A 24,444-nucleotide genomic window follows, 5' to 3' on the forward strand; every position below is an offset into this window, starting at 1 on the left:
GTTGTTAAGGTTTCATCAAATGGACATCATTCTTTTATGTCCATTTGCGTTTTATGTGTTAAGAAATAAAACCGGATATATATTTTTGTATACTCCGACCCTATCTTCTTCATATTTGTTCTGAAAGATGATAGTTGACCTCGCCTGTCTCTGGTGCTATGCAATCTTCAGCCAAATACAACATTAGCAGGTAGTTTGTTGTGGACCTTGGTTTTTTTGACATGTTACCTACCCCATACTGCACCAAATACAACCAAACCTCAACCCATCCATGTCTACATCACAGTGAAACGTACAACTCCACTTTTCAAACCCAGATCCCTCATTCCCAGATAGTGAATGTCACCTAAATATTGTCTCTTCCCTATGTCATTTAACTGCCACTTCATTCCCTCTTTCAATGATAGATCTACCTCTTTTATTCATCATCTTAAATCCGCTCCTCCCCAAACTCATCCAGTGATACCATACTCCCGCTAAATTACCCCAACACACAGTCAATCATCTAGCATTCTCAGCATCCTAAATGCTATCCCCCATACGGCATGTAAACCACACCACTCTTTGTCACACTTCTACCGTACCCAGCATTATTTCCAACTCCCCAACATTTACGTCAACTAGAGTAAAAGCTTGATTACCTGGCACCAATGGGAACACAGCGGTGCTGGGTAATCAAATATGCCAGATAACCACCATTAATTCCAACTGTATCGTTCCTTTATCATAGTGCCGCAGTCCATCAATCAAATTACCCAAAATTATACTTCAATATTGCCCCTACTATGTTTCCGTTCTGGAATTCAAATGCCACCCCTCTCCACACTGCATTTAAACATTAACCCACATATTCCCTTCTCACAAGCTCCATTTAATACTTTACACTATTTAACCAAACGACCTCCTGATTTTCACAAACTCTCGAACCTTTAACTAAATTAAGACTTTCCACATACACCCCTAACTTTAACTACATGCCTTCCCAAAACAACCCTATACATCTCCACCCTTCCCATTAAGACCATCCTCCCTCATTGTGTACCTAGTACAACCATTCGACTAAGCTATTCCCTCCACCATATACCATACCACCCCTTCTTCTCCCCCTACTTTGGCCCCATATTGAACCCAACCACAAGCCATTAATTCACCTACTTTGTTCAGTTATTAAGCATAACAGTCTTCCATCTTTTTAGCTTAGCAAACCCCTTTCCTTTCTCTGCACCCAACTTCCCACCCTTCAACTAAACCTTTTCCTCACACCTATCTGCAACCTCTTAAGCCAACCAATACCTTGCATTATGTACCTAACTCATCAATCCTTCAAACCAAATACCTAAATGTGCCTTATTTCCTTTATTTTAACCCAACTTCCTGTTACCCCAAATCCGTTCAGCCTGGCTACCTCCCATTCGTGTTCCATCACAAGAAACTATGTTTTAATCTAATAATCTATTTCTAATATTATATGCCTAAAATTCTATCCTTCAGCCCCAAACCCCCCTCCCCATACTGGACCCTAAGCCACACATCCTTGAACTGAGATCTTCTGAAGCTCAAATCCTACACCAAACCTTTTGCACCATCATTTCCCTACTGTACCTGGAAGTGAGATCTCCGAAAAGACTAGCACAAAAAGAAGAAAAGAAATTCAGTTCATACGCCTCCCGTTTCAAGACAATAGATCGTAAGATGAAGGCCACTTAAGTGGGCTATTACCACAGAGAATAACATTTAAAGGGAAATGCGATAGTAGTGATCAACACTGACGTCGTCAAATAAATATCATTTTTTTTCATTTTTGTATATTTGGTTCCAAAACCTTTATACATTTAGCAAAAATGTAATATCACATTTCATCACAGTGCAAAAAATAATAAGGAAACTAATAGCATTCACGCCTACATTGGAGAGCACCAGTCAAGGGTATTTGGAGAAAATTCTACAGATTGTTAGTTCCTGGAAAAGTTCAATTTTTATCACTAAGAAAGCAAAAGAAAAAAAGGGCCATAAATTAGTGGGCACAAAAGGCAGACCTACGGTGTAATTTTGTTTTCTTTTTCAAAGTAAGTTTTTATTAGAAATTTTAATCAGAATACACAAACCAACAAAGCCCCCCTCCCTACCTCCTCCCCTTACACCCCCCTCCCCACCCAACCCCGATCCAAGAGCAACCCAGTTTGCGACCATGCGTATGAAATCAGACTTAGCTATTGCGTAAAAAAAAAAAACGAGATCAACTTCTCAGGTTCCGGATATTTGGCTCCCCTGCACCAGTTCTTCACAAGTCTGATTTGTCTTGCGGGGCAATTATGCCGAGGAGTTCCATAGCCTTGGGACACTAAGCCCGGTGAGCCCCCGCTTTTAGATAGGACAATAAATTAGAACAGTCTGAGACAAATCGCAAGTGGTCTCCCTGGATAGAGTAGGTAAGCCATTCCAAACCTACAAGCGACCAGATTTTAGCCATCCATTCATGTTCCTGTGGCGGTTCTCTTGATTTCCATTTCCGCGCCAAGACCAGGGCTGCCGACATCATCATCATCACGTAGAGCTTACGATCTGCCTTCGCTGCGAGGGTTGCTAAGACACCATTTAAGCCCATCAAGACTAAACCTCTGTTTTGGCCAACCCTGACTCCCAAGACCTGGGTAACCGCCCGCTGTACCTGGACCCAGAAGTAGTCAATTTTTGGACATTCCTACCAGATATGGGCCCAGGAGCCCTCTGCCCCGCACTCTCTCCAGCACATCCTACATACATTGGGGAATATTTTATTTAGCCCGACCGGGGTTAGGTGCCATTGGAGCATCCATTTCAGCCACATTTCACGAATCTGAATCGACCTTGTAAGTTTAGGAATCTGAGACCAAAGCTTTACCCAGACCGGCTCGGAAATCGCTATCCCCATGTCACCCTCCCATTTCTTCATATACCTTCTACTCGAAAGAGCTTCCCCTTGCTTGATGTGTTTATAGATAGAAGCCAGAACCCCTTTGTCCCCCGAGTCCATGTCTAGGTATTTTTCGAAAAGGGGTGAGGGGGCGAGACCCCGCCTGCTTAATAAACGGGTGAGAGAGCCAGTTTCTCAACTGGAAATAGGAAAACCTCTGCGTCTCACCTATACCAAAATCGTTTTTACACTGCTCAAAATGTTTGACCTCGTCTCCGACAAACATATCCCTCACCATTCTGCAACCCCCTTGATGCCAGATGTTAAAGGTCAACGCTCGAGTGAATGCTGGAGTAAACTGCGGGTTGCCATGCAGGGGGGGTAAAGGGGGAGGGAAAGGAGGTGATGCGCACCCTTTTTATCGCTTGGTCCCAAGCCTGTCCCGTTGTCGCGGTTATTACACTACAGTACATTTGAATAGGTCTATCGGGCCTCGGCAACCACAGTATCCCCTCCAAATTTCCCCGCCACTGCTCTGTCCATCGGCCTCCACACTTTCTCCCTGTCATTTCACTGCCAATCCCTAATGACGCGGAGCTGTGCCGCCAAGTAGTAAACCCTTAAGTCCGGCTCGCCCAAGCCGGCCCTTGCTGGATGAGCCCTCATTAGTGAAGCTGCCACCCTCGGTCTTTTCGGGGACCAGACAAACCTCTTGGTTATTTTCTGGACAGCTTTAAGAAGGATGCTGGGACGGGTGCAGGAAGAGCCGAAAAATAATAAAGCAAATGGGGTAAGATCACCATCGTTAATACGTTAACTCGTCCCAGCCAGGATATCGCCAAGGGGTCCCAGTCCAACATTTTTGATTTGAACTTCTGAAGGAGAGGACAATTTACCTTTACCGTTTTAGTCAGATATATACCCAAATACTTTAAAGACTTAACGACCCATCTATAGTTATACTTCTTTCTAAGGTTTTGCACAGTGGTATCCGAGAGTGAGAGGGGAAGGATTTTGGATTTTTGGATGTTGATTTTTAACCCCGCCACCTGACCAAACCGAACCAGCTCCCTAGACACGGTCTGTAGGGATGAGTTGGGATGAGTGAGCGTAAGAATCATGTTGTCTGCAAAGGCTGCCACCTTGTGGACTGCGCCTCCAAACGGTATTCCCTCTATATCCTTGGCTGCCCTAACTGCTGCTAGAAAAGGTTCCAGGTGAAGCGCATAAAGAAGAGGTGACATTGGGCAGCCTTGTTTTGTGCCCCTCCCTACCGAGATAGGGGGTGAGATTTGGCCATTGATTGCTAGTCTGATAACTAGCTGTTGGTAGCTCGCCCTGATGCGGTCAACATACCCAGGGCCGAAGCCCATCTTAGCCATAGCGGCAAAAAGGAATCCCCACTCAACCTAATCAAATGCCTTCTCGGCATCGATTGCTAGCAGGAGAGCCGGCATTTCCCCTCCTCTGGGTCTTTTCAATAAGATGGGCCAGTCGTCTTACATTATCTGATGTTTGCCTGCCACTAATGAACCCGGACTGGTCTGTGTGGATTCATTTGGGAAGGATATTGACCAAACGGTTCGCTAGGACTTTGGCGTGAATTTTAGCATCTACATTAATTAAAGCTATAGGGCGAAAGGATCCACAATCTGTCGGCTCTTTACCCTTCTTATGAATTAGGATCACTTTGGCTTCATCCATGGATTTGGGGAGGGCCCTGGCGGAACCTATAAAATTAAACAATTTAGTGAGGAGGGGAATTAGGACCTCTTTGTGTACTTTATAAAACTCCGACATGAACCCATCTGGGCCAGGGGCCTTGTTGGGCGGCAAGTTATTGATGACCCTTCTGACTTCGTCTGAAGTAATCTCGCCTTCCAGAAGCTCTCTATCTTCCGACGAGATCTGAGGTAAGTCTACTGTATCTAGATATGTCACCTGCTCAGGGAGAGGCGGGTCATCAGAGGTATACAGGCCAGCGTAAAATCTACAGAATTCACTTACTATATCTGAATTATTAGTGTATACTTGCCCTCCCACCCCCTTGATTTTCATTATGGATTTGTCACCTGACACCTTTCGTAGCAGCCTGGCCAGAAGACTATCAGATTTATTTGCTTTAATATAATATCGTTGGCGCAACCTAAGGAGACTGCGCTCTGCCGCTCTTGTTTGTATGAGATTCAACTGCCCTCTGACTGCTCTGTATTCCCTTTTTATTGCTGCTGATTGTTTGGAACCCATCTGTGCCATAGTTTCGTTGAGTTTGACTTCCAATTGTTGCTCTTCTAGCCTCAATTCCTGCTCTCTTCTGGCCTTAATAGCTATGATTCTCCCTCTAATCGTTGCCTTGAAGGCATCCCACCATATCTGAGGGGACGGGTCGTCCCAGTTGTTGTGGTTAGTAAACTCAACTATTTCCTCCTCAATCTCCTTGACCAAAATAGGATCCTTGAAGAGCGAGATCGGAGACCTCCACCTCCATAGATCCGGGGTACCCCGTGCCCTAGTTAGCAATAACATAAGTGGCGCGTGATCAGCCAGAGAAATGGCACCTATCTCCAAGTCAGTGACTCTCCCCAGCAGTGTTTTTGATAACCATACATAGTCAATACGTGAGTGTACCCTATGTGCATCCGAGTAAAAAGTATACCCCTCCCTATTTCCGTGAAGTTCCTGCCAAGCGTCAACCAGGGCCAAATCCTGCATCTTCTTTACCAGGTCCCCGGAGGGTCTCCCATGATTAACCCAGGAAGTCGAGCTCCTATTTTTCGAAGGGTCCCATGCCAGATTAAAATCCCCAGTTTGCAGAATGTTAGTGTTAGGAAAGATTTCATAATTGAATGTAATTTTCCCTCCATGTGGTAACCCCCAAACTTTTTGCTGCTGTTTTACACCCTGATCTAAACTTTGCCAGAGAAGCACAGCCCTCCGCCGCACTCCTCTGGGCTTTCGCTCAATTCTTATGGGGAAACTGACATGCTCTTAACACAGTCAGTTATGGGAGACTTTGTTTCCCTTAGTCCTTTCCTCATGTTGCAGCTATTGTGCAACATGTAACAAGAGTGCAATGTAACTTACTTTACCGCACTCTTGGGTCTCTAGTCATTCAAAAGGCTCTAGAAACTCTCGCTGGACTTATCATGAACTGTGCTGGTGTGTCACGGACAGGACTGGTGGCAGCTATCATTTATCTTATGTTTTGTACCCTTTTTTTTGCCATTTTATCTGCGCTTACTGCATTTGGCACGAATAGGTGGCCTGGCTCCAAAATGGCCATGCCACGCGGTTCTTTGTCCTGTCGTTTGGCCATCTTGCCCCTTCACCTTCCCCAAGTCGAGCCGACCCAGGTCAGTCCTTATTTGGCCATGCACTTTCCCGCGAAACCCAACGCTTTCGCGGGCTTCTGCATGCCTTGTGTGTGTGCCTCCAGGATATGGGCTGGGATTACTGTTCCCAATACACAGGTGCCAGAGAGTCTGGAGTGTCCTAAATGCCTGGGACCACTGTGGTCTGTGATTGGTCCACGTATGGAGTGAGTGTTTGTGAGCAGATCTCCCATTGTGTCCTCTCCGTTTTGACGCAAAGGGAACTTTGGATAAGAGGAGGCCGAAAACACCACTACCATGTCGATCTCCTGAGTTCACACCGAACAAGGGATAAGGAGCCAAGTATCCTGCAAAAAGAAGCTGAGTCGAGGAACCGCTGGTGACCCGCTGGAAGGTTTGGCACTCTGAGCGCGCTGTCGTCCTGCGAGACCCCTCTGCATCTGATCGTCCTAGAAGGTCTGCGAAGGCGCTTCGACCCAATTGGAATAGTGGGACCAACTATTCTCGGCACCTTCATCAAACCCTGCAAGTAAGCCTCTTCGGAAGTGTCCCTGGCCCAACCAGTGGGCTGACCAGCTTACCCAGGACGTTTGCTCTGTCACCGCCGCCGTTTCGGGGAAGCCCTCGAAACTTGGCCTACTGCTAGCTCTGTGTCCACGGCACCCTCACACTGAATTTCGTACACTTGGCATTCCCAGGTCTGAAGTGAGCCGTGTGCACCCAGACCAGAGTAAACGCGGTTGCCGTGTTGCCCTGCTGTGGTAACGACCTGTGCACGTTTGCTGCATGACCCCCTCGACCCTGAATCCTGCTACCGCGGAATCTACACGGTGTCGAGACGTCCTGCTTGTCGCATCCGAACCTGCCAGCAACGTGAACTGAACTGGCGAAGTCTGGGTCTGCCTGCGTCGGGGACCGGTGAGTAGTCCATACCCCAACCGGTGGCTCCTAGCGCAGGAACCCATTTCTTTTCTACCGCTGTTGCGAAATAGCGGATCCATCCCGCACTCTCACTCTGCCTCTGCCCGCAAGTGGAGGTCTTGCTTGAGTAGTGGGGACTTGTTCGTCATCCCTTCATCCACCTTCCTGAACTGTCGGAGAGCCTTGAAGAGACCCTATATTGTCCATTGGCACAAGCGCGTGCATGTACTATTGAGCACAAGGCTCCTCTCTTCGTAGGGCTTGGACTGCCTCCTAGTTAGGTGTATTTCTGATGTCGGACTGGGTCTAACGATTACGTGCACTGCCTGTTTTCCTCCCCATCTAGGTGGTCTACATATTTCGTGCTTCTAACTCCTTAGACCCCTCGGTCTTGTATATATGTTGTATTGATTATGATGTGTTGGTTTACTTTGGTATCGTGATTCTTTGCTATGGTCGATGTTACAAAGGCCTTGTAATAAATGTGTCTATATTTTTAATATAACACCTGTCTGGAGTAATTTGTAGGTGTTCTTGCTTTGTGTGCTCATTGAGGTCCTTCAGTCACCCTCACCTCTCTTGAGACTTAGGGCCTCATCACGACTTCGGCGGTAACCCTTAAATCCGGTGGTAGCGCTATTACCGCCGGATTTAAGGGTCCGCCGAATCAGGGCTTTGGCGGATTTCGCCCCAGCTCTGAGCTGGGGGGAAATCCGCCGAAAATCCGCGCTATTACGGCCGGCGGGAAATCCGCCGGCGGTATTAGCGCGAAGATTCCCCATTGAGCCCAATGGGGAATGGGGCATTCCCGAATGGGCTCAGTGGGGAATGGGGACTTACATTACTGCCGAACTCGTGATCCGGCGCTATCAGCGCCGGGGAGTTTGGCGGTAGGGCTAATACCGCCCGCGCTAATAGCGTTACCGTTACCGCCCAAGTCGTGATGAGGCCCTATGTCTTGACCACTGACATCGCTACCCTGATTGGTCTGGCTTGTCCAGAGATTACCCTGTTCCAAGAAACTAGGCTGGCCTTCTGAACCTCTGCCCCTCCAGGTCAGAGCTCAGAAATTCATTTTAACAAATTGGTGTACAGCGGTGGGATAGGACTGAAGGTATCCAGTGTTGCATACGAGTGAAGGCATTTCGAGTTATTCCTACCAGGACACATAGTGAATTGTCATAGTATAACTTTTAAAAGGCCATAGTCCTATCTAACAGTATGGAAACAAGTACCTTGTTAACTTTAAATGCTTCTAAATCCGAAACATTGAAAAAGATGTGTGCTGAGAGAGGTGTCTCCTCTCAGGGCACAAAAATGGAAATGATCCAAAGAATCATGGCCTGGCATGAAACTCAGCTTAGTGCTATAGCTTCAGAAGACAGTGCAGAAGGAGGTGGGGCTGCTCTCACTGGTAGAACTGATAGTTCTGCCGCTGCACTGATCCACAGTAACCATGAAGACATGGAGGATGTAATGTCTAATGTTTCCTCTGCCAGTGCTGATGGGGAGGCCATACTCGAATTCAAGAAGCAAGAGCTGCTGTTTAGGCAGAAGGAGCTTGAGTTATGTATGACCAAACTAAAGATAGAGCAGGCAGAAAAACAGAAAGACAGGTATCACCAGTTGGAACTGGCCAAGCGTCAAGTTGCGAATGGATCCAATGGTCCTGGACATGGGTCTGGGGCCTCCTCTCATCCAAGGTTTCCAAAAGATCTGCTCAGTGTGTATGAGGAAAAGAATTGCATTATGGACTTGCTGAATACATTTGAGTATGCACGTGAAGATCAACAAGTTGACAATGCTGATAAAATTGCCTGGTTACTTAGCAGACTGCCCCATTCTGGCTGCAGTGCCATTATGGAAATGTCGAAAGCTGAGAGCAGATTTTGCAATGTTGAAGCAAACTCTCATCTTAAAGTTTGGAAAGACTCCTGCCCAAAATTTAAAAAGATTCATAGAGTATAAGAAAAAAGAAGGTGGTACTTGGGTATCTTATGTAACTGAATCCTTAAAAAACTTGACTGGCTGGGTCGAAGGTTATTAAGGTTTCTACCTTTGAAGGTATGATAAGTCTTGTCATGCTGGAACATATTTTTGCATCTTCTTCCCCCGAGTTTAAGCAGCACTTGGCAGATTCAAAGGAGATAGATCCTAAGAAGCTAGCCATTGCAGCAGATTTATGGGTGTCACATTGAGTGTCCCATAAGGACAAAACTCATCCTGGTAAGCAGGAGGAAGGGAAAAAGTCCAAAAATAAGGTGGGTGGGGAAACTGATAAATCTTCTTCCCAAAAAGGCCACAAAAAGAAAAATAAGGGTAAGACACAAGAGTACTCACAGAGTAGTGGAGGCCAGCCTCCGAAACAGAACTCTGGTTATAATAAGCCTCCCTATGTGAACAGACCCAATGGATCTTGTTTTGCTTGTGGCGCAACTGACCACGTGAAGGGGGATCCCAGATGTAAGGTCAAAAACTTGGGGGTCCACTCTGCTAATCTGGCCTTCTCCTCCTACGAGGAAGAAGAGATTACCGGAGTATCCTTCTCCTCAGACTCCTTCCCCAGTGGGATAGAAGCTGAGGTAGTTTTAGTTTCCCTGGGTTCCTGGGAGCCTAATGTCTCAGAGGCTTATGCTAGGATTCCAGATAACACCAAGCACTACTTTAAGGACAGTGTGCTGATCAATGGAGTAGATACTCCAGCTCTTAGGGATAGTAGGTGCAGTCGGACTGTAGTGGATTCTACCTTGGTAGACCCAGAGGAAGTTGCCAGAGCTACTCTGATGCCCACTAAGTTGGCTGACAGCCCACCTCTCATGTTCCCAGTAATACCTGTAAATCTTACTATCAATGGTACAGCAGTCAGGATTCCAGTGAGCATTCATAGGAGTGTCCCAGGAAAGGTCTTGTTGGGCAACAATCTCAGAGCTTTAGGGCTTGTGGGAGATACTGCTGACAGACCCTGCAAGGTCGCAAATGAGGGCAGCACTGGCCAAGACCAATGCCCTGCCCCAGCCAAAGGGGAAACCCAAGGCTAAAGGAGTCAAACAACCAAAAAGAGGGAAAGAGAATATTCCCCCTAACTCGCCTACCACTGAGGTGGAGGTAGTTGGTGTCACAACCCTCAGCCCTGATCCCCACTGGCAAGCCCATTGGCCAGGTGGAATCAGGGCTTGGATCACTAATAAGGCCTGGCATCCACTTCTCAGGCCCTCTTGGGGCCAGTCCTGGTGCCTTTGGCGCCAGGCTCATCAGTAAGGAAAGGCTTGAGGAACTACTTTATTTGGGCTTTCAGCTGACATGGAGGCATCCACATAGCTTGGTTCCTGGAACCAAGCTATGCGGTCTAGTGTTTTGGGTGTGGTGGCCTAGGGACTACTTTACCTGGACTACTTTACAGTGGCTATTTAAACCACACCCGAACAAGACAACACGCTTCGCGTTACTTTGCTTCTAGCAACGTGACGCTCACCGTGTCCAGCTTTCTCACGAGCCTGGTGAATTCCGGACCTGCAGAAAAACCAAGAACATCGTTAACAGCAGAATCTTACCTGCATTCATCATCCTTCACTGCTCGCAGCTCCTGGGCAGCTTCTGTTGGTGGAGTTCACCACCCGGATCGAAGGACCTGAGAAAAGGAGAAAGACATCATTAAAGGAGGTAGTGGGGACATTACAACCACAAAGCGCTTAAAGACTTACCTGGTTGGTTGCTTTTCGGCCGGCATAGCTCCGGAACTCCATCTCCACTGGGAACTCACCGCGACCTACGAAAAGAGAAAAACACAGGTCAGTGAGGGCAAGACATTGCTCTGCTACGCAAAGCGCCTCCTTACCGCATCATAGCGCTATAGCGCGCCATCATCTCCCGGTGAGAACCAGCATATCCAGTTCTCCAAGCGGACACTCCGCGCTCCTAGGGAGATAAAAAAAGAGACATTTAGAACAGAGAAAAGGCATGCAGGAATTACGACGCCATCAATCGCAATAAGACCTACCTGAAAGACACTATAAGGGCAGCAGTCAGTGAAGTAACTGGACTGCCCGCGCCCATAAAAGACAACGTGCCCCTGCCCAGAGAGCAGGACGGAGAGCCCACCGATTCCGACAACCAGTTGAGAAGAGAACCTGGAGAGGCTGGAAACACAAGGGAGGTGGGGGAAACGTACCTTGGTCGCCCAGTCCTAATATAGTCTTAATTTCCAGGCAGAATCCCATCGACACCGAGACCACACCAGGGAATCATTGGGAAGGGCACCAACGACCAACTGGCTGGGTGGCGTCCCTGTGGATACCATGTGAGCGTAACAGAACGCAAAGCCTCACATAAATAATCCACCTCGGCGCCATGTAAACATCAGAAATCGACCAATTGGCCCAAATGTTGGGGGACCTTCGTGCTGAGGTTCATTCAGCCCGACAAGAGACTAATGCACTCCGGAGAGACCTAATAGTGACCAAGGAGCGCACCGACGAAATCAGCAGACAATTCTTGCAATCGCAGGCAGGGCAGACTCCTCTGCCTGGAGGAAATCCACCGATGCAAAATCCTATCTCACCATTTTATACCCCCACACCAGTACAGATCACGCTGCCTGGAACAGTTCCCCTGGCACCACCAGAAAGGTTTTCGGTGGTGCCACGGAAGTATGCAGCATTCATAAATCAGTGTCACCTTCACTTCCTTTGTCACCCTGGGGCATTTCCAAATGACCAAGCTCGGGTAGCTTTCATCCTATCATACTTGAGTGGAAGTGCAGCGGATTGGTCGGTGCCGTTGGTGACCCATATTGATCCGTTGTTACAAGACTATGGGGGGTTCCAGAGAGAAATGGAAAAACTGTTTGCTCGTCATACCCAGGAACAAGTGGTGGATAACAAACTTTTATCCCTCTGGCAGGGGAACCAAGACTTGTTAACATATATTGCGACTTTCAATAGACGGGTTGCTGAAGCCAGGTGGCCAGAAAACAAAAGAATTACGTTATTCCATCGAGGCCTATGAAGCAAATTAAAGGACGTCTTGGCCCAGGTAGTTGATCCCCCCCAGAGACTGTACCGAATTCATAAATCTAGTCGTGCAGCTAGACCATCGGTTGCAGAACCGAAAAGCAGACCGGTCCAAAGCAGACTCTTGAGTAGTTTATGTTCGGCCTAAAGACAATGCGCCACGGGGGCCAGACAACGCCGTAGAACCCATGCAGATCGGAGGGATACGACCTCCATTAACAAAACAAGAGCGGGATAAAAGACAACAGCAACTTTGTTTGTATTGAGGAAAACCAGGATATTTTCTGAAAGACTGCCCAATAAAACCCCCAAGGGGGAAAGTCAGGGCCACAGAAAAGGATGAAGTTAAGGAATTGGAAAACTACCAAGCTCGGCAACTGTAGAGGTCAGTTTATCGAGTGATGAGAAAGAGATACTGACCTCACACTATGTGATACCCGTGATCTTAATAAATCACCAACAATCATCAAAGATGCATGCCGTAGAAGCGTACATCGACAGCGGAGCAGTTGGGAACTATATAGATCAAGAGTTGGCAGCAGAGATGGGGTTCCCTTCGTGTTCTAAGTCTACCAGGGACAAGGTGACTACCGTGGATGGGACAGAAATCGCCTCCGGACCAGTACCCAGTGCACAGCAGTAGTAACCTTGCTGTGCCAGGATGGACATCGGGAGTGTATTTCGTTCGATCTTATAAAGCCACCTCAGTTCCGGTTGATACTAGGGATGCCATGGTTGGTTGCTCACAACCCTTTGATAGACTGGCGGGCACGGAAATTAAACTTCTCCAGCAACTGCTCCCTGACTTGCTACTCTCCTGACCTGGAACCCGACACCTGTGTCTCCAAGACTTCCAATACTAGAGCCTCTACTCTGGGAGTAACTAATAATTTGCCAGATGAATATCGTGACTTTCAGGATGTATTCCAAAAAGACCAAGCTAACACATTGCCGCCGCATAGGCCTTATGATTGTCAAATTGACTTTATTCCTGGGGCACAAATCCCTTGCGGCAGGATCTACGCTCTTACCGAACCAGAAAACCTTCACCTGAAATCCTATTTGGACCAGTACCTTGCAAACGGATTTATCTGCCCATCTAAGTCCCCAGCAGCCATTCCTTTGTTCTTCGTACTAAAGAAGAAAGGGGACTTGAGGACCTATATTGATTACCGTGCAATAAACCAGATAACCGCAAAGAACCGCTACCCCTTGTCTCTTATCCCAGAAATGCTAGACCAAGTCAAAGATGCCCAGATCTATACCAAATTAGACCTTCGGGGAGCGTACCACCTGGTCCGAGTCAGAAAAGGAGATGAATGGAAAACCGCTTTCCGTACTAAGTACGGCTTGTTTGAATATCAAGTCATGCCCTTCGGGTTATGCAACGCTCCTGCGGCATTCCAATATTTTATGAATGACGTCTTAAGGGAGTTAATTGATGTGTGCATCTTAGTGTACATTGACGACATCTTAGTATACTCAGCCTCGAAACAAGATCATGTCAGGCATGTTCGTTCAGTCCTCACCAAGCTCCGTCAACATTGCTTGTTTGCTGAGCTTGAAAAATGCTTTTTTCACGTCACCGAAGTAGAGTTTCTTGGTTTCATCCTTTCGCTGAAAGGCATCAGAATGGATGTACATAAGGTTGACACTATTCTAAAATGGCCATCACCAACATCTCTGAAGGGGATACAGAACATGCTAGGCTTTGCAAACTTTTACCGCCGGTTTATCCCAGACTTCTCTCAGGTTGTGCACCCGATCACAGTACTGCTACGAAAAAGCAATAAAAAGTTCAGTTGGACTGAGGAAGCAGAAAGAGCCTTTCAAGAACTGAAACAAAGGTTCACCTCCGCTCCAATCCTGCGGCACCCGCGTCCAGACCTCCCTTATGTCGTAGAAACTGATGCTTCCAGTATTGCAATGGGAGCGGTCCTTTCACAGAGGGACCCAGAAACTGGCCAGCTGCATCCTCTGGCCTTCTGGTCCAAAAAATTCTCACCCCCGGAAATTAATTACGCTATCACGGACAAAGAACTCCTAGCCATCAAGTCCACTTTCAAGGCGTGGCAACACTATCTTCTGGGAGCTAGACACACCATTACAGTGATCACAGTCCACCGTAATCTGCAATATTTCAAAACCGCCAAAGCCCAGTCTTTACGGTAGTTACGGCGGGCCCTCTTCTTCGTCGAATATGACTACGTGATCACCTTTCGACCAGGGGTCAAGAATGAGAAAGCTGACGCCTTATCTCGAATGGGCATCGATGAAACGGTGTATACAACTCCAGACCCGGTACCCATCATGCCTGAAGACAAACTCTTGGGTATCACAACAGCGTTATCACAAGCCGAATTACGAAACAAAATTCGACAGTCAATGAACCCGGATGCTTTCCTCGCATGGCAAACTCAAGGAGAAAAATATTGCATCAAGGATCAGTTACCTTATTTTAGGGACCGGCTATATGTACCCGAGAAGGAGTTACAACAGCATATAATTTCAGGTTATCATGACTCTCTGATCGAAGGACACCCTGGAATCGCTAAAACTTTAGCCAAGGTAAAAAAGAACTTTTGGTGGCCTACCTGCCGTAAGGACATTGTCCAGTATGTTCAGCCCTGCAGAGTCTGTGCACAAAATAAATCACAGAAACAGAAACCATCGGGTCTCCTACGACCACTGGACATCCCTCCCGCTCCATGGCACACTCTTTCCCTCGACTTTATCACTGATCTGCCACCGAGTCAAGGCTTTAACACCATTCTTGTAATCGTGGATTTGTTCTCAAAGATGGCACATTTTATTCCTCTCAAGGGCCTCCCGGACGCATCCACCCTAGCAGAAGTATTTCTGGAAAACATTGTCAAGCTGCATGGCTTTCCATCAGTTCCGGTCTCTGATCGAGGCAGCCAATTTGTATCCAATTTTTGGAGAAAATGTTGCGCAATGGCACAGATTGATGTCTGTCTATCCACCAGTCACCACCCCCAGACAGATGGCCAAACCGAGAGGACCAACCAGACCCTCGACCAGTATTTACGGTCTATGCTGCACCATGAATTGAGAGATTGGAAGGACTTACTGTGGATAGCCGAGTACGCATATAACAACTCTGTACATTCTAGCACGGGCCAAACACCTTTTTACACCTTGTATGGCAGACGTCCATGTAGATCAGAACTTGACCTTCCTGCCAGCTTGGAAATGCCTGCAGTAAAGACTCTTCATACAACCATCACTCAGGCGTTCAGAAAGGCGAAGGAACATCTTATTCATGCTAAAGAAAAACAAAAGCACTTTGCCGACCAGCATCGGAAAAAGGCCCCAGACTATCAAGTAGGAGACCATGTTTGGTTAGCCGTCAAATACATACCCATCAAAGGGACCCGGACCTTCCATCCTCGATATTTGGGACCCTATACCATCAAGGCAATTATCAACACAGCAGCCGTCAAATTGGACTTACCACCTAATCGACAAATCCATCCGGTATTCCATGTGTCCCTCTTAAAACCAATGCAACCCGGTACACGAATCAAGACACCACCTCAACCTATACTAATAGATGGAGAACCAGAATTCGAAGTCAAGGGCATCTTGGGCTCTAAGTACTCTGGAGCCAAGTTGTACTATCTCGTCGACTGGAAGGGGTTTGGGCCTCAAGATAGATCCTGGGCACCCAGTGAGAACATCCATGCACCACGTCTGATCAAGAAGTTTCATCAGAACTTCACAACTAAACCTGGACCAGGCAGGAGAAACACCTTGGGAGGGGCCTTGGGGGGGGGGGGGGGAGTGCTGTCATGACCCTGAGCCCTGATCCCCACTGGCAAGCCCATTGGCCAGGTGGAATCAGGGCTCGGATCACTAATAAGGCCTGGCATCCACTTCTCAGGCCCTCTTGGGGCCAGTCCTGGAGCCTTTGGCGCCAGGCTCATCGGTAAGGAAAGGCATCTGCTTGAGGAACTACTTTATTTAGGCTTTCAGCCAACATGGAGGCATCCACATAGCTTGGTTCCTAGAACCAAGCTATGCGGTCTAGTGTTTTGGGTGTGGTGGCCTAGGGACTACTTTACCTGGACTACTTTACAGTGGCTATTTAAACCACACCCGAACAAGACAACACGCTTCGCGTTACTTTGCTTCTAGCAACGTGACGCTCACTGTGTCAAGCTTTCTCACAAGCCTGGTGAATTCCGGACCTGCAGAAAAACCAAGAACATCGTTAGCAGCAGAATCTTACCTGCATTCATCATCCTTCACTGCTCGCAGCTCCTGGGCAGCTCTGTTGGTGGAGTTCACCGCCCGGATCGAAGGACCTGAGAAAAGGAGAAAGACATCATATTAAAGGAGGTAGTAGAGACATTACAACCACAAAGCGCTTAAAGACTTACCTGGTTGGTTGCTTTTCGTCCGACATAGCTCCGGAACTCCATCTGCGCTGGGAACAACGCGACCTACGAAAAGAGAAAAGCACAGGTCAGTGAGGGCAAGACATCGCTGCGCTATGCAAAGCGCCTCCTTACCGCATCATAGCGCTATAGCGCGCCATCATCTCCCGGTGAGAACCAGCATATCCAGTTCTCCAAGCGGACACTCCGCACTCCTAGGGAGATAAAAAAAAGAGACATTTAGAACAGAGAAAAGGCATGCAAGAATTATGACGCCATCAATCGCAATAAGACCTACCTGAAAGACACTACAAGGGCAGCAGTCAGTGAAGTAACTGGACCACCCGCACCCACAAAAGACAACGCGCCCCTGCCCAGAGAGCAAGACGGAGAGCCCACCGATTGTGACAACCAGGTGAGAAGAGAACCTGGAGGGGCTGGAAACACAAGGGAGGTGGGGGAAAACTTACCTTGGTCGCCCAGTCCTAATATAGTCTTAATTTCCAGGCGGAAGCCCATTGACACCGAGACCACACCAGGGAATCATTGGGAATGGCACCAACGACTAATTGGCTGGGTGGCGTCCCTGTGGATACCAGGTGAGACGTAACAGTTGGTCAATCACCCGGACCTGACGAGGAGGTGGTGATGCCTGAAGTATTTGACCCCAATGACCATCCCGAACTAAACGATTTGTTAGTAGAATGTGGTCCTGACAGGGAATAATTCAGTAAAGGCCAACGTGAGTGCCCATCTCTGGAAGGCCTAAGGAGACAGGCCTGCTCCCAGCTTGAGGGTGAACCTCCTGGGAAGCATCAGATTTATTGGGAAGGTGGGCTCCTGTATAGGGAGCCTACAGAGTCTATAGAAGGAGACCATAGGAGGTTGGTGGTTCCCCTTGCTGTAAGACCCTTCCTCCTGCAGCTGGCGCATGAAGTGCCCCTTGCTGGTCACCTTGGTATTAAGAGGACCAAGCAAAGGTTATCCATGCACTTCTACTGGCCCAAGAGGGGGGTGCAAGTAGAAAGTCACTGCAGCAGTTGTGCCTCCTGCCAGTTATCTGGTAAGAGTGGCTCAACAATCCAAGCTCCATTGGTACCACTCCCAGTTGTGGGGGTACCATTTGAGAGGGTAGGGATCGACATTGTTGGTCCCCTTGACCCCCAAATATCCTCAGGCAATAGGCTTATCCTGGTGCTGGTCGACCACGCCACCAGGTATCCTGAGGCCATCCCATTGAAAACTGTGACTGCCAAGTCAGTTGCAAAAGCTTTACTTGGCATCTTTACTAGGGTTGGCTTCCCTAAAGAAGTTGTGTCGGACAGAGGCAGCAACTTTATGTCAAAGTATATGCAGGCTTTGAGGAAGGAATGTGGGGTCACCTATAAGTTTTCTTCCGCATACCACCCCCAGACCAATGGTCTGGTGGAAAGGTTTAACAGAACCTTAAAAGGCATGATTGGGGCTCTGGAAGAACCTCAAAGAAGAAAATGGGATCTTCTTTTACCATGCTTACTGTTTGCCTACAGAGAGGTATCACAAGAGGGTGTTGGCTTCAGCCCCTTTGAACTTCTGTTTGGTCATCCTGTGCGGGGACCCTTAGCCATAGTCAAGGAGGGATGGGAGAGGCCCACTCCCCCTATTACTACCAACATAGTAGACTATGTGTTAGAGCTCAGAAAAAGGATGGTACTTCTGATGGGTCTGGCTAGTGACATGTTGAAGGCAGGACAAGCTCTGGTGAAACATTGGTATGATCAGAAAGCTTTCCTCATCAACTTAACACCTGGTCAGCAAGTCCTGATCATGAATTCCATAAGGCCTAGAGCGTTACAGGATAAGTGGTCAGGCCCTTACACAGTGGTGGAGCCCCTGGGTGAGGTCAACTATTTAGAGGACCCTGGAAGGCCTGAACAGGCTCCAAAGGTGTTCCATGTAAATAGGCTGAAGGCTTTCATCCCAAGAGTTGAAATCGCAGCACTGCTATTGGCTTCAGATGTTGAGGAGGAGGAGTCTGAACCTCTCCCCGACCTTTTCCAAAGCAGTCCTTCAGATAGCTCCTTTGAGGGTGTCCGAGTGGCCCCTCACCCGACTTCTGATCAACAGGCTGAGGTGTAAAGTTTGCTTAGGCAATTTTCCCCCCTGTTTTCACAGTCCCCTAGTTTGACACCTTGGTGCAAACATAACATAGACACAGGAGACAGTGTACCTACCAAAGGTAAGGGATACAGAATGTCAGACAACGTACGGTCTTACATTAAGACAGAGGTCAACAAAATGTTGGATCTTGGGGTTATTGAACCCTCTAGTAGTCCTTGGTCCAGCCCTGCGGTTTTGGTTCCGAAAGCAGGTACTTCTGAATTGAGGTTCTGAGTGGATTACAGGCCTCTGAATGCTGTCACCAAGACAGATGCACACCCCTTGCCTTGAACAGATGAGCTGGGGGATACCTTGGGTGCCTTCAAGTACCTCAGCACGTTTGACCTCACTACAGGCTATTGGCAAATAGCCCTTGCAGAACATGCCAAGGAGAAGACAGCGTTCTCAACTCCAGAGGGTCTTTACCAGTTCAGGGTAATGCCTTTTGGGTTGAAGAATGCACCTGCCACTTTCCAGAGGCTTGTGAATCATGTGTTGAATGTGTTGGATGAATTCTGTCTTGCATATCTGGATGATATAGCAGTTTTCAGTGCCACCTGGGAAGACCATGTGAAACACCTTGAGATTGTGTTACAAGCTCTTCAGAAGGCCCACTTGACCATAAAGGCCAGTAAATGCCAGATTGGACAAGGCTCAGTGGTTTACCTTGGCCATGAAGTAGGTGGAGGGAGGATGCAGCCTCTACCCAGAAAAGTACAAGCAGTACAAGACTGGCCTACCCCCACTACACAGACCCAAGTGAGAGCCTTCTTAGGACTCACTGGGTATTACAGAAATTTCATGGCAGACTATGGCCCCATAGCTGCCCCTCTGACTGCTCTCACCACTCCGAAGAAACCCAAGAAGGGTAACTTGGGCTGAAGAGTGTGAGAAGGCCTTCAATGGCTTAAAAGACTCCTTGTGCCAGGCCCCTGTTCTCAGGGCCCCTAATTACCAAAGACCTTTTATTGTGCGGATAGATGCCTCTGACACTGGGATAGGAGCTGTACTATCACAAGTAGATGAGAAGGGTAAGGAACACTGTATTGGCTTCATTAGCCTCCAGCTTAAGGATAGAGAGCTCAGATGGTTCACAGTAGAGAAAGAATGTTTCTCTGTTGTGTGGGCCCTACGGAAGCTGAGGCCCTACCTCTATGAGACCCACTTCACTGTGCAAACTGACCATAAGCCCTTAAAGTGGCTAATGAACATGAAGGGAGAGAATCCAAAGTTGCTTAGGTGGTCCATAAGTCTGCAAGGCTTTGACTTCACTATTGAGCATAGGCCAGGTGTCCAACATAGCAATTCTGATGGGTTGTCCAGAATGTTTAACCGACCTGAACAAGAAACTCATCCAGGGGTGGATTAGTTCCCCCTGTCCTTAGTCTGGGAGTGGCGAGTGTTAGGAAAGATTTCATAATTGAATGTAATTTTCCCTCCATGTGGCAACCCCCAAACTTTTTGCTGCTGTTTTAAACCCTGATCTAAACTTTGCCAGAGAAGCGCAGCCTTCCGCCGCACTCCTCTGGGATTTTGCTCAATTCTTATGGGGAAACTGACATGCCCTTAAGACAGTCAGTACTGGGAGACTTCGTTTCCCTTAGTCCTTTCCTCATGTTGCAACTTTTGTGCAACATGTAACAAGAGTGCAATGTAACTTACTTTACCGCACTCTTGGGTCTCTAGTCATTCAAAAGGCCCTAGAATCTCTCGCTGGACTTATCAGAAACTGTGAAGGTGTGTCACGGACAGGACTGGTGGCAGCTATCGTTTATGTTATGTTTTGAACCCTTTTTTTGCCATTTTATCCGCGCTTACCGCGTTTGGCACGAATAGGTGGCCTGGCTCCAAAATGGCCATGCCACGCGGTTCTTTGTCCTGTCCTTTGGCCATCTTGCCCCTTCACCTTCCCCAGGTCGAGCCGACCCAGGTCAGTCCTTATTTGGTCATGCACTTTCCCGCGAAACCCAACGCTTTCGCGGGCTTCTGCATGCCTTGTGTGTGTGCCTCCAGGATGTGGGCTTGGATGTCTGTTCCAAGTACACATCCTGGGTGCCAGAGAGTCTGGAGTATCCTGAATGCCTGGGACCACCATGGTCCGTGATTGGTCCACGTATGGAGTGAGTGTTTGTGAGCAGATCTCGCATTGGGTCCTCTCCGTTTTGGCACGAAGGGAACTTTGGATAAGAGGACGAAAACACCACTACCATGTCGATCTCCTGAGTTCACACCGAACAAGGGATAAGGAGCCAAGTATACTGCAACAAGAAGCTGAGTCGAGGAACCGCTGGTGACCCACTGAAAGTTTTTGGCACCCTGAGCCCGCTGTCGTCCTGCGAGACCCCTCTGCATCTGATCGTCCTAGAAGGTCTGCGAAGGCGCTTCGACCCATTGGAATAGTGGGCCCAACTATTCTCGGCACCTTCATCAAACCCTGCAAGTAAGCCTCTTCGGAAGTGTCCCAGGGCCAACCAGTGGGCTGACCAGTTTACCCAGGACGTTTGCTCTGTCACCGTTGCCGTTTCGGGGAAGTCCTCGAAACTTGGCCTACTGCTAGCTCTGTGTCCACGGCACCCTCACACTGAATTTCGTACACTTGGCATTCCCAGGTCTGAAGTGAGACGAGTGCGCCCGGACCAGAGTAAACGCGGTTGCTGTGTTGCCCTGCTGTGGTAACGACCTGTGCACGTTCGCTGCATTTGTATCCCCCTCGACCCTGAATCCTGCTACCGCGGAATCTACACGGTGTCGAGACGTCCTGCTTGTCGCATCCGAACCTGCCAGCAACGTGAACTGAACTGACAAAGTCTGGGTCTGCCTGCGTCAGGGACCGGTGAGTAGTCCATACCCCAACCGGTGGCCCCTAGCGCAGGAACCCATTTCTTTTCTACCGCTGTTGCGAAATAGCAGATCCATCCCGCACTCTCACCCTGCCTCAGCCCGCAAGTGGAGGTCTTGCTTGAGTAGTGGGGACTTGTTCGCCATCCCTTCATCCACCTTCCTGAACTGTCGGAGACCCTTGAAGAGACCCTATTTTGTCCATTGGCACAAGCGCGTGCATGTACTATTGAGCACAAGGCTCCTCTCTTCGTAGGGCTTGGACTGCCTCCTAGTTAGGTGTATTTCTGATGTCGAACTGGGTCTAACGATTACATGCACTGCCTGTTTTCCTCCCCATCTAGATGGTCTACTTATTTCGTGCTTCTTACTCCTTAGACCCCTTGGTCTTGTATATATGTTGTATTGATTGTGATGTGTTGGTTTACTGATGTTACAAAGGCCTTGTAACAAGTGTGTCTATATTTTTAATATAACACCTGTCTGGAGTAATTTGTAGGTGTTCTTGCTTTGTGTGCTCATTGAGGTCTTTCAGTCACCCTCACCCCTCTTGAGACTTAGTCTTGACTGCCGCCATCGCTACCCTGATTGGTCTGGCTTGTCCAGAGGTTACTCTGTTGCAAGAAACTAGGCTGGCCTTCTGAACCTCTGCCCCTCCAGGTCAGAGTTCAGAAATCCATCTTAACAGTTAGCCGTGGCAAATTTCCCTAAGCGGGAGAAACGTTTTAAATGAAGGGGTCCTGGGCCTGATTTGGTGCATAGAGGGTCGCCACCGTAAAGGTCTCGCCCCTTCCCTCCAGGTTCACCGCCAGATACCTCCCCTGGTCGTCTTTCTGCGTCCCCGTGATAGCCAAGTCTAACCCATCCTTCAGAGCGATCAAAATTCCCCACTTTTTGCTTGCTTGTGTAGCTTGAGACAATCTTGAGTACCCCCAAAATTTTATCCTCTGTACGTCTTTGGAGTGAACATGGGTCCCTTGTAGCGTTACTATATGGGGCTGTTCCCTCTTCAGAAATCTCTCCACCTTTTTCCTTTTGATTTGGGAGCTAAGCCCATTTACGTTTAAAGAAAGCAGCTTCAAGGAGTCTGTGATAGACATTCAGATGGATTAAAGTTATCCTTTTAGCCTCACTGCGTGGCGACCCCCCTGTCTCTGCAGCCCTGGGAGGTCGTTGCTTCTGGTCGCGCACCCTATTGAATACCCCCTGATTTGGGGCTCTTGGATCATCCCACCCCGCCACCCCTCCTTCCTTTCCCCACATCCCTCCCCCCTTCCTTCCAGGCGAATCCGACTGCTACAAGACCCCCCTTGTAGTACTAAGACAAGAGCCGGACCCTATATGTAACCCAGAACCCCCCACGCAGGATTTTCTAATCCCATTCCAAGACACCAACCCACCCCCCCTCCCTGCCACTTAGTACAAACCCTACTAAACCACTCAAACTATAACACACAACTGCTTTGGCGAGTGCCCTCCCCGGACTCAGCCTTAGACCACCAGGACATCTCGCTTTATCAAGTGCCATTGAAGGAGCCCCTAGCCACCTCGGTGGGGCCCTCAATCGTATTGTTAACAATTTTCCTGGGTGTAGAACCCTTTTCACTCTTCCTCGCTCTCTTAGACCTGACCGTAGATCATTCCCAAGGTTTGCACACACTCGGGTGAGTCTCCAGCCCGTCAGGGGCAACAGCGTTTCCAAGAGATTGTCGACTTTTCTTGCATCTTCTGTGAGCTCTTGGATAGCCTTCTCATTAGTGTCGACTCTCTCCTCCACTTTGTTAATATCCCGTTTAATTTCTCTTAGACCTTCTGCCAGATCTTCTCGCAGCTTGTCCATCTGCTTCTGCCCCGCAGCCGTGATCTTGTCGACCAAATCACCCATGAATTGGGTGAGCATTGCCTGGGACACAGGCCTGTCCTGCTCCCCCTGGCCGTAGGAAGCAGGATGCTCATGGGACCATTACCCACTCTCTTGGGCCTCAGTTCTCTCAAGATCGTTTGCCCACATCTTCGAAAGGGGGCCATCCATTCCCCTTTTAGATCCCTTCAAAGGGGCCGGCACGTCTTTCCCTCTGTTCCTTGACATTCCCAGCTGCCTCGTTCTATGTGCTGGTGGCTGTCCTTTGGGTGTATGGTCTATCTAGCGGCAAGGCCGTAGGGGTGGCAAGAGGGCTTTTGCTGTTGATGGGGGTGCAAACGGGCGGGAGGGACCGATGTAGTGACACTCAAGTTAATTCAATGTAGACTCAGTGACAGGCTCACGCCGCCTCCAGCTGCGTAAGATCTTGTAGGAGGACCAGCCAGCTGCCAGATCGATAGACTCCCCGTAGCCTGTGACCCCCCCCGCTGGACTCCGCCCCTTCCCAAATCCGCCGGGGGCCAATGCCAAGTGTCCACTGTGGAGATTACGGCATATCCCAGAGAGTGCCCAGGGGGTATGTTCAGATAAATCTATAATAATAAATAATAATTTGGCATTTATATAGCGCTACAAACCCTCAGATATCTGAGCGCTGCTTATTATTACCCACGGTGTGTGGTGCTCATTTATCGACCTCGGAAGGATGAAAGGCTGAGTTTGGCCCCGCCGGGATTCGAACCAGCATTAGCAGGCTCTGCACGGATGTCAAAGCGAGCGCTCTACTCACTGTGCCAGTTGACCGGCTTCACCAGGGGATGCACCAGGGGGCGTGCTGTGGAAACACCCCCTGTGGTCAACTTTCTTGTGCCTTTGCCGGTCCCCCCCGGAAGCGCTGAGGGCGTGCAGCATGAGACGGGAACCGAGTGCTCCCACCGTCTCACAGACAGTTCTGAAGTGGTGGCGCACTTCTTGCTGCAGTGCAGGCCCTGAGACCTAGGTGGTGGGTCCTCTCCGACCCCGCGGGGTCCACACCCCCACCGGGCGGGCT

The 24,444-nt window shown here is 48.7% G+C and overlaps 1 protein-coding gene across 1 annotated transcript in view; it reads right to left on the reverse strand.

Moving 5' to 3' along the window:
* SAG (S-antigen visual arrestin) overlaps positions 1 to 24,444 on the reverse strand; it is a 159,796-nt gene that overhangs the window by 20,019 nt on the left and 115,333 nt on the right. Inside the window, exon 13 of the mRNA XM_069617884.1 lies at positions 1,603 to 1,626. Within this exon, the coding sequence (XP_069473985.1) occupies positions 1,603 to 1,626 (24 nt within the window). The remainder of the gene's footprint in view (positions 1 to 1,602; positions 1,627 to 24,444) is intronic.

This window comes from Ambystoma mexicanum, chromosome 10 (assembly GCF_040938575.1).
Source record: "Ambystoma mexicanum isolate Mex_15411 chromosome 10, UKY_AmexF1_1, whole genome shotgun sequence".
NCBI classification, from domain to species: domain Eukaryota; kingdom Metazoa; phylum Chordata; class Amphibia; order Caudata; family Ambystomatidae; genus Ambystoma; species Ambystoma mexicanum.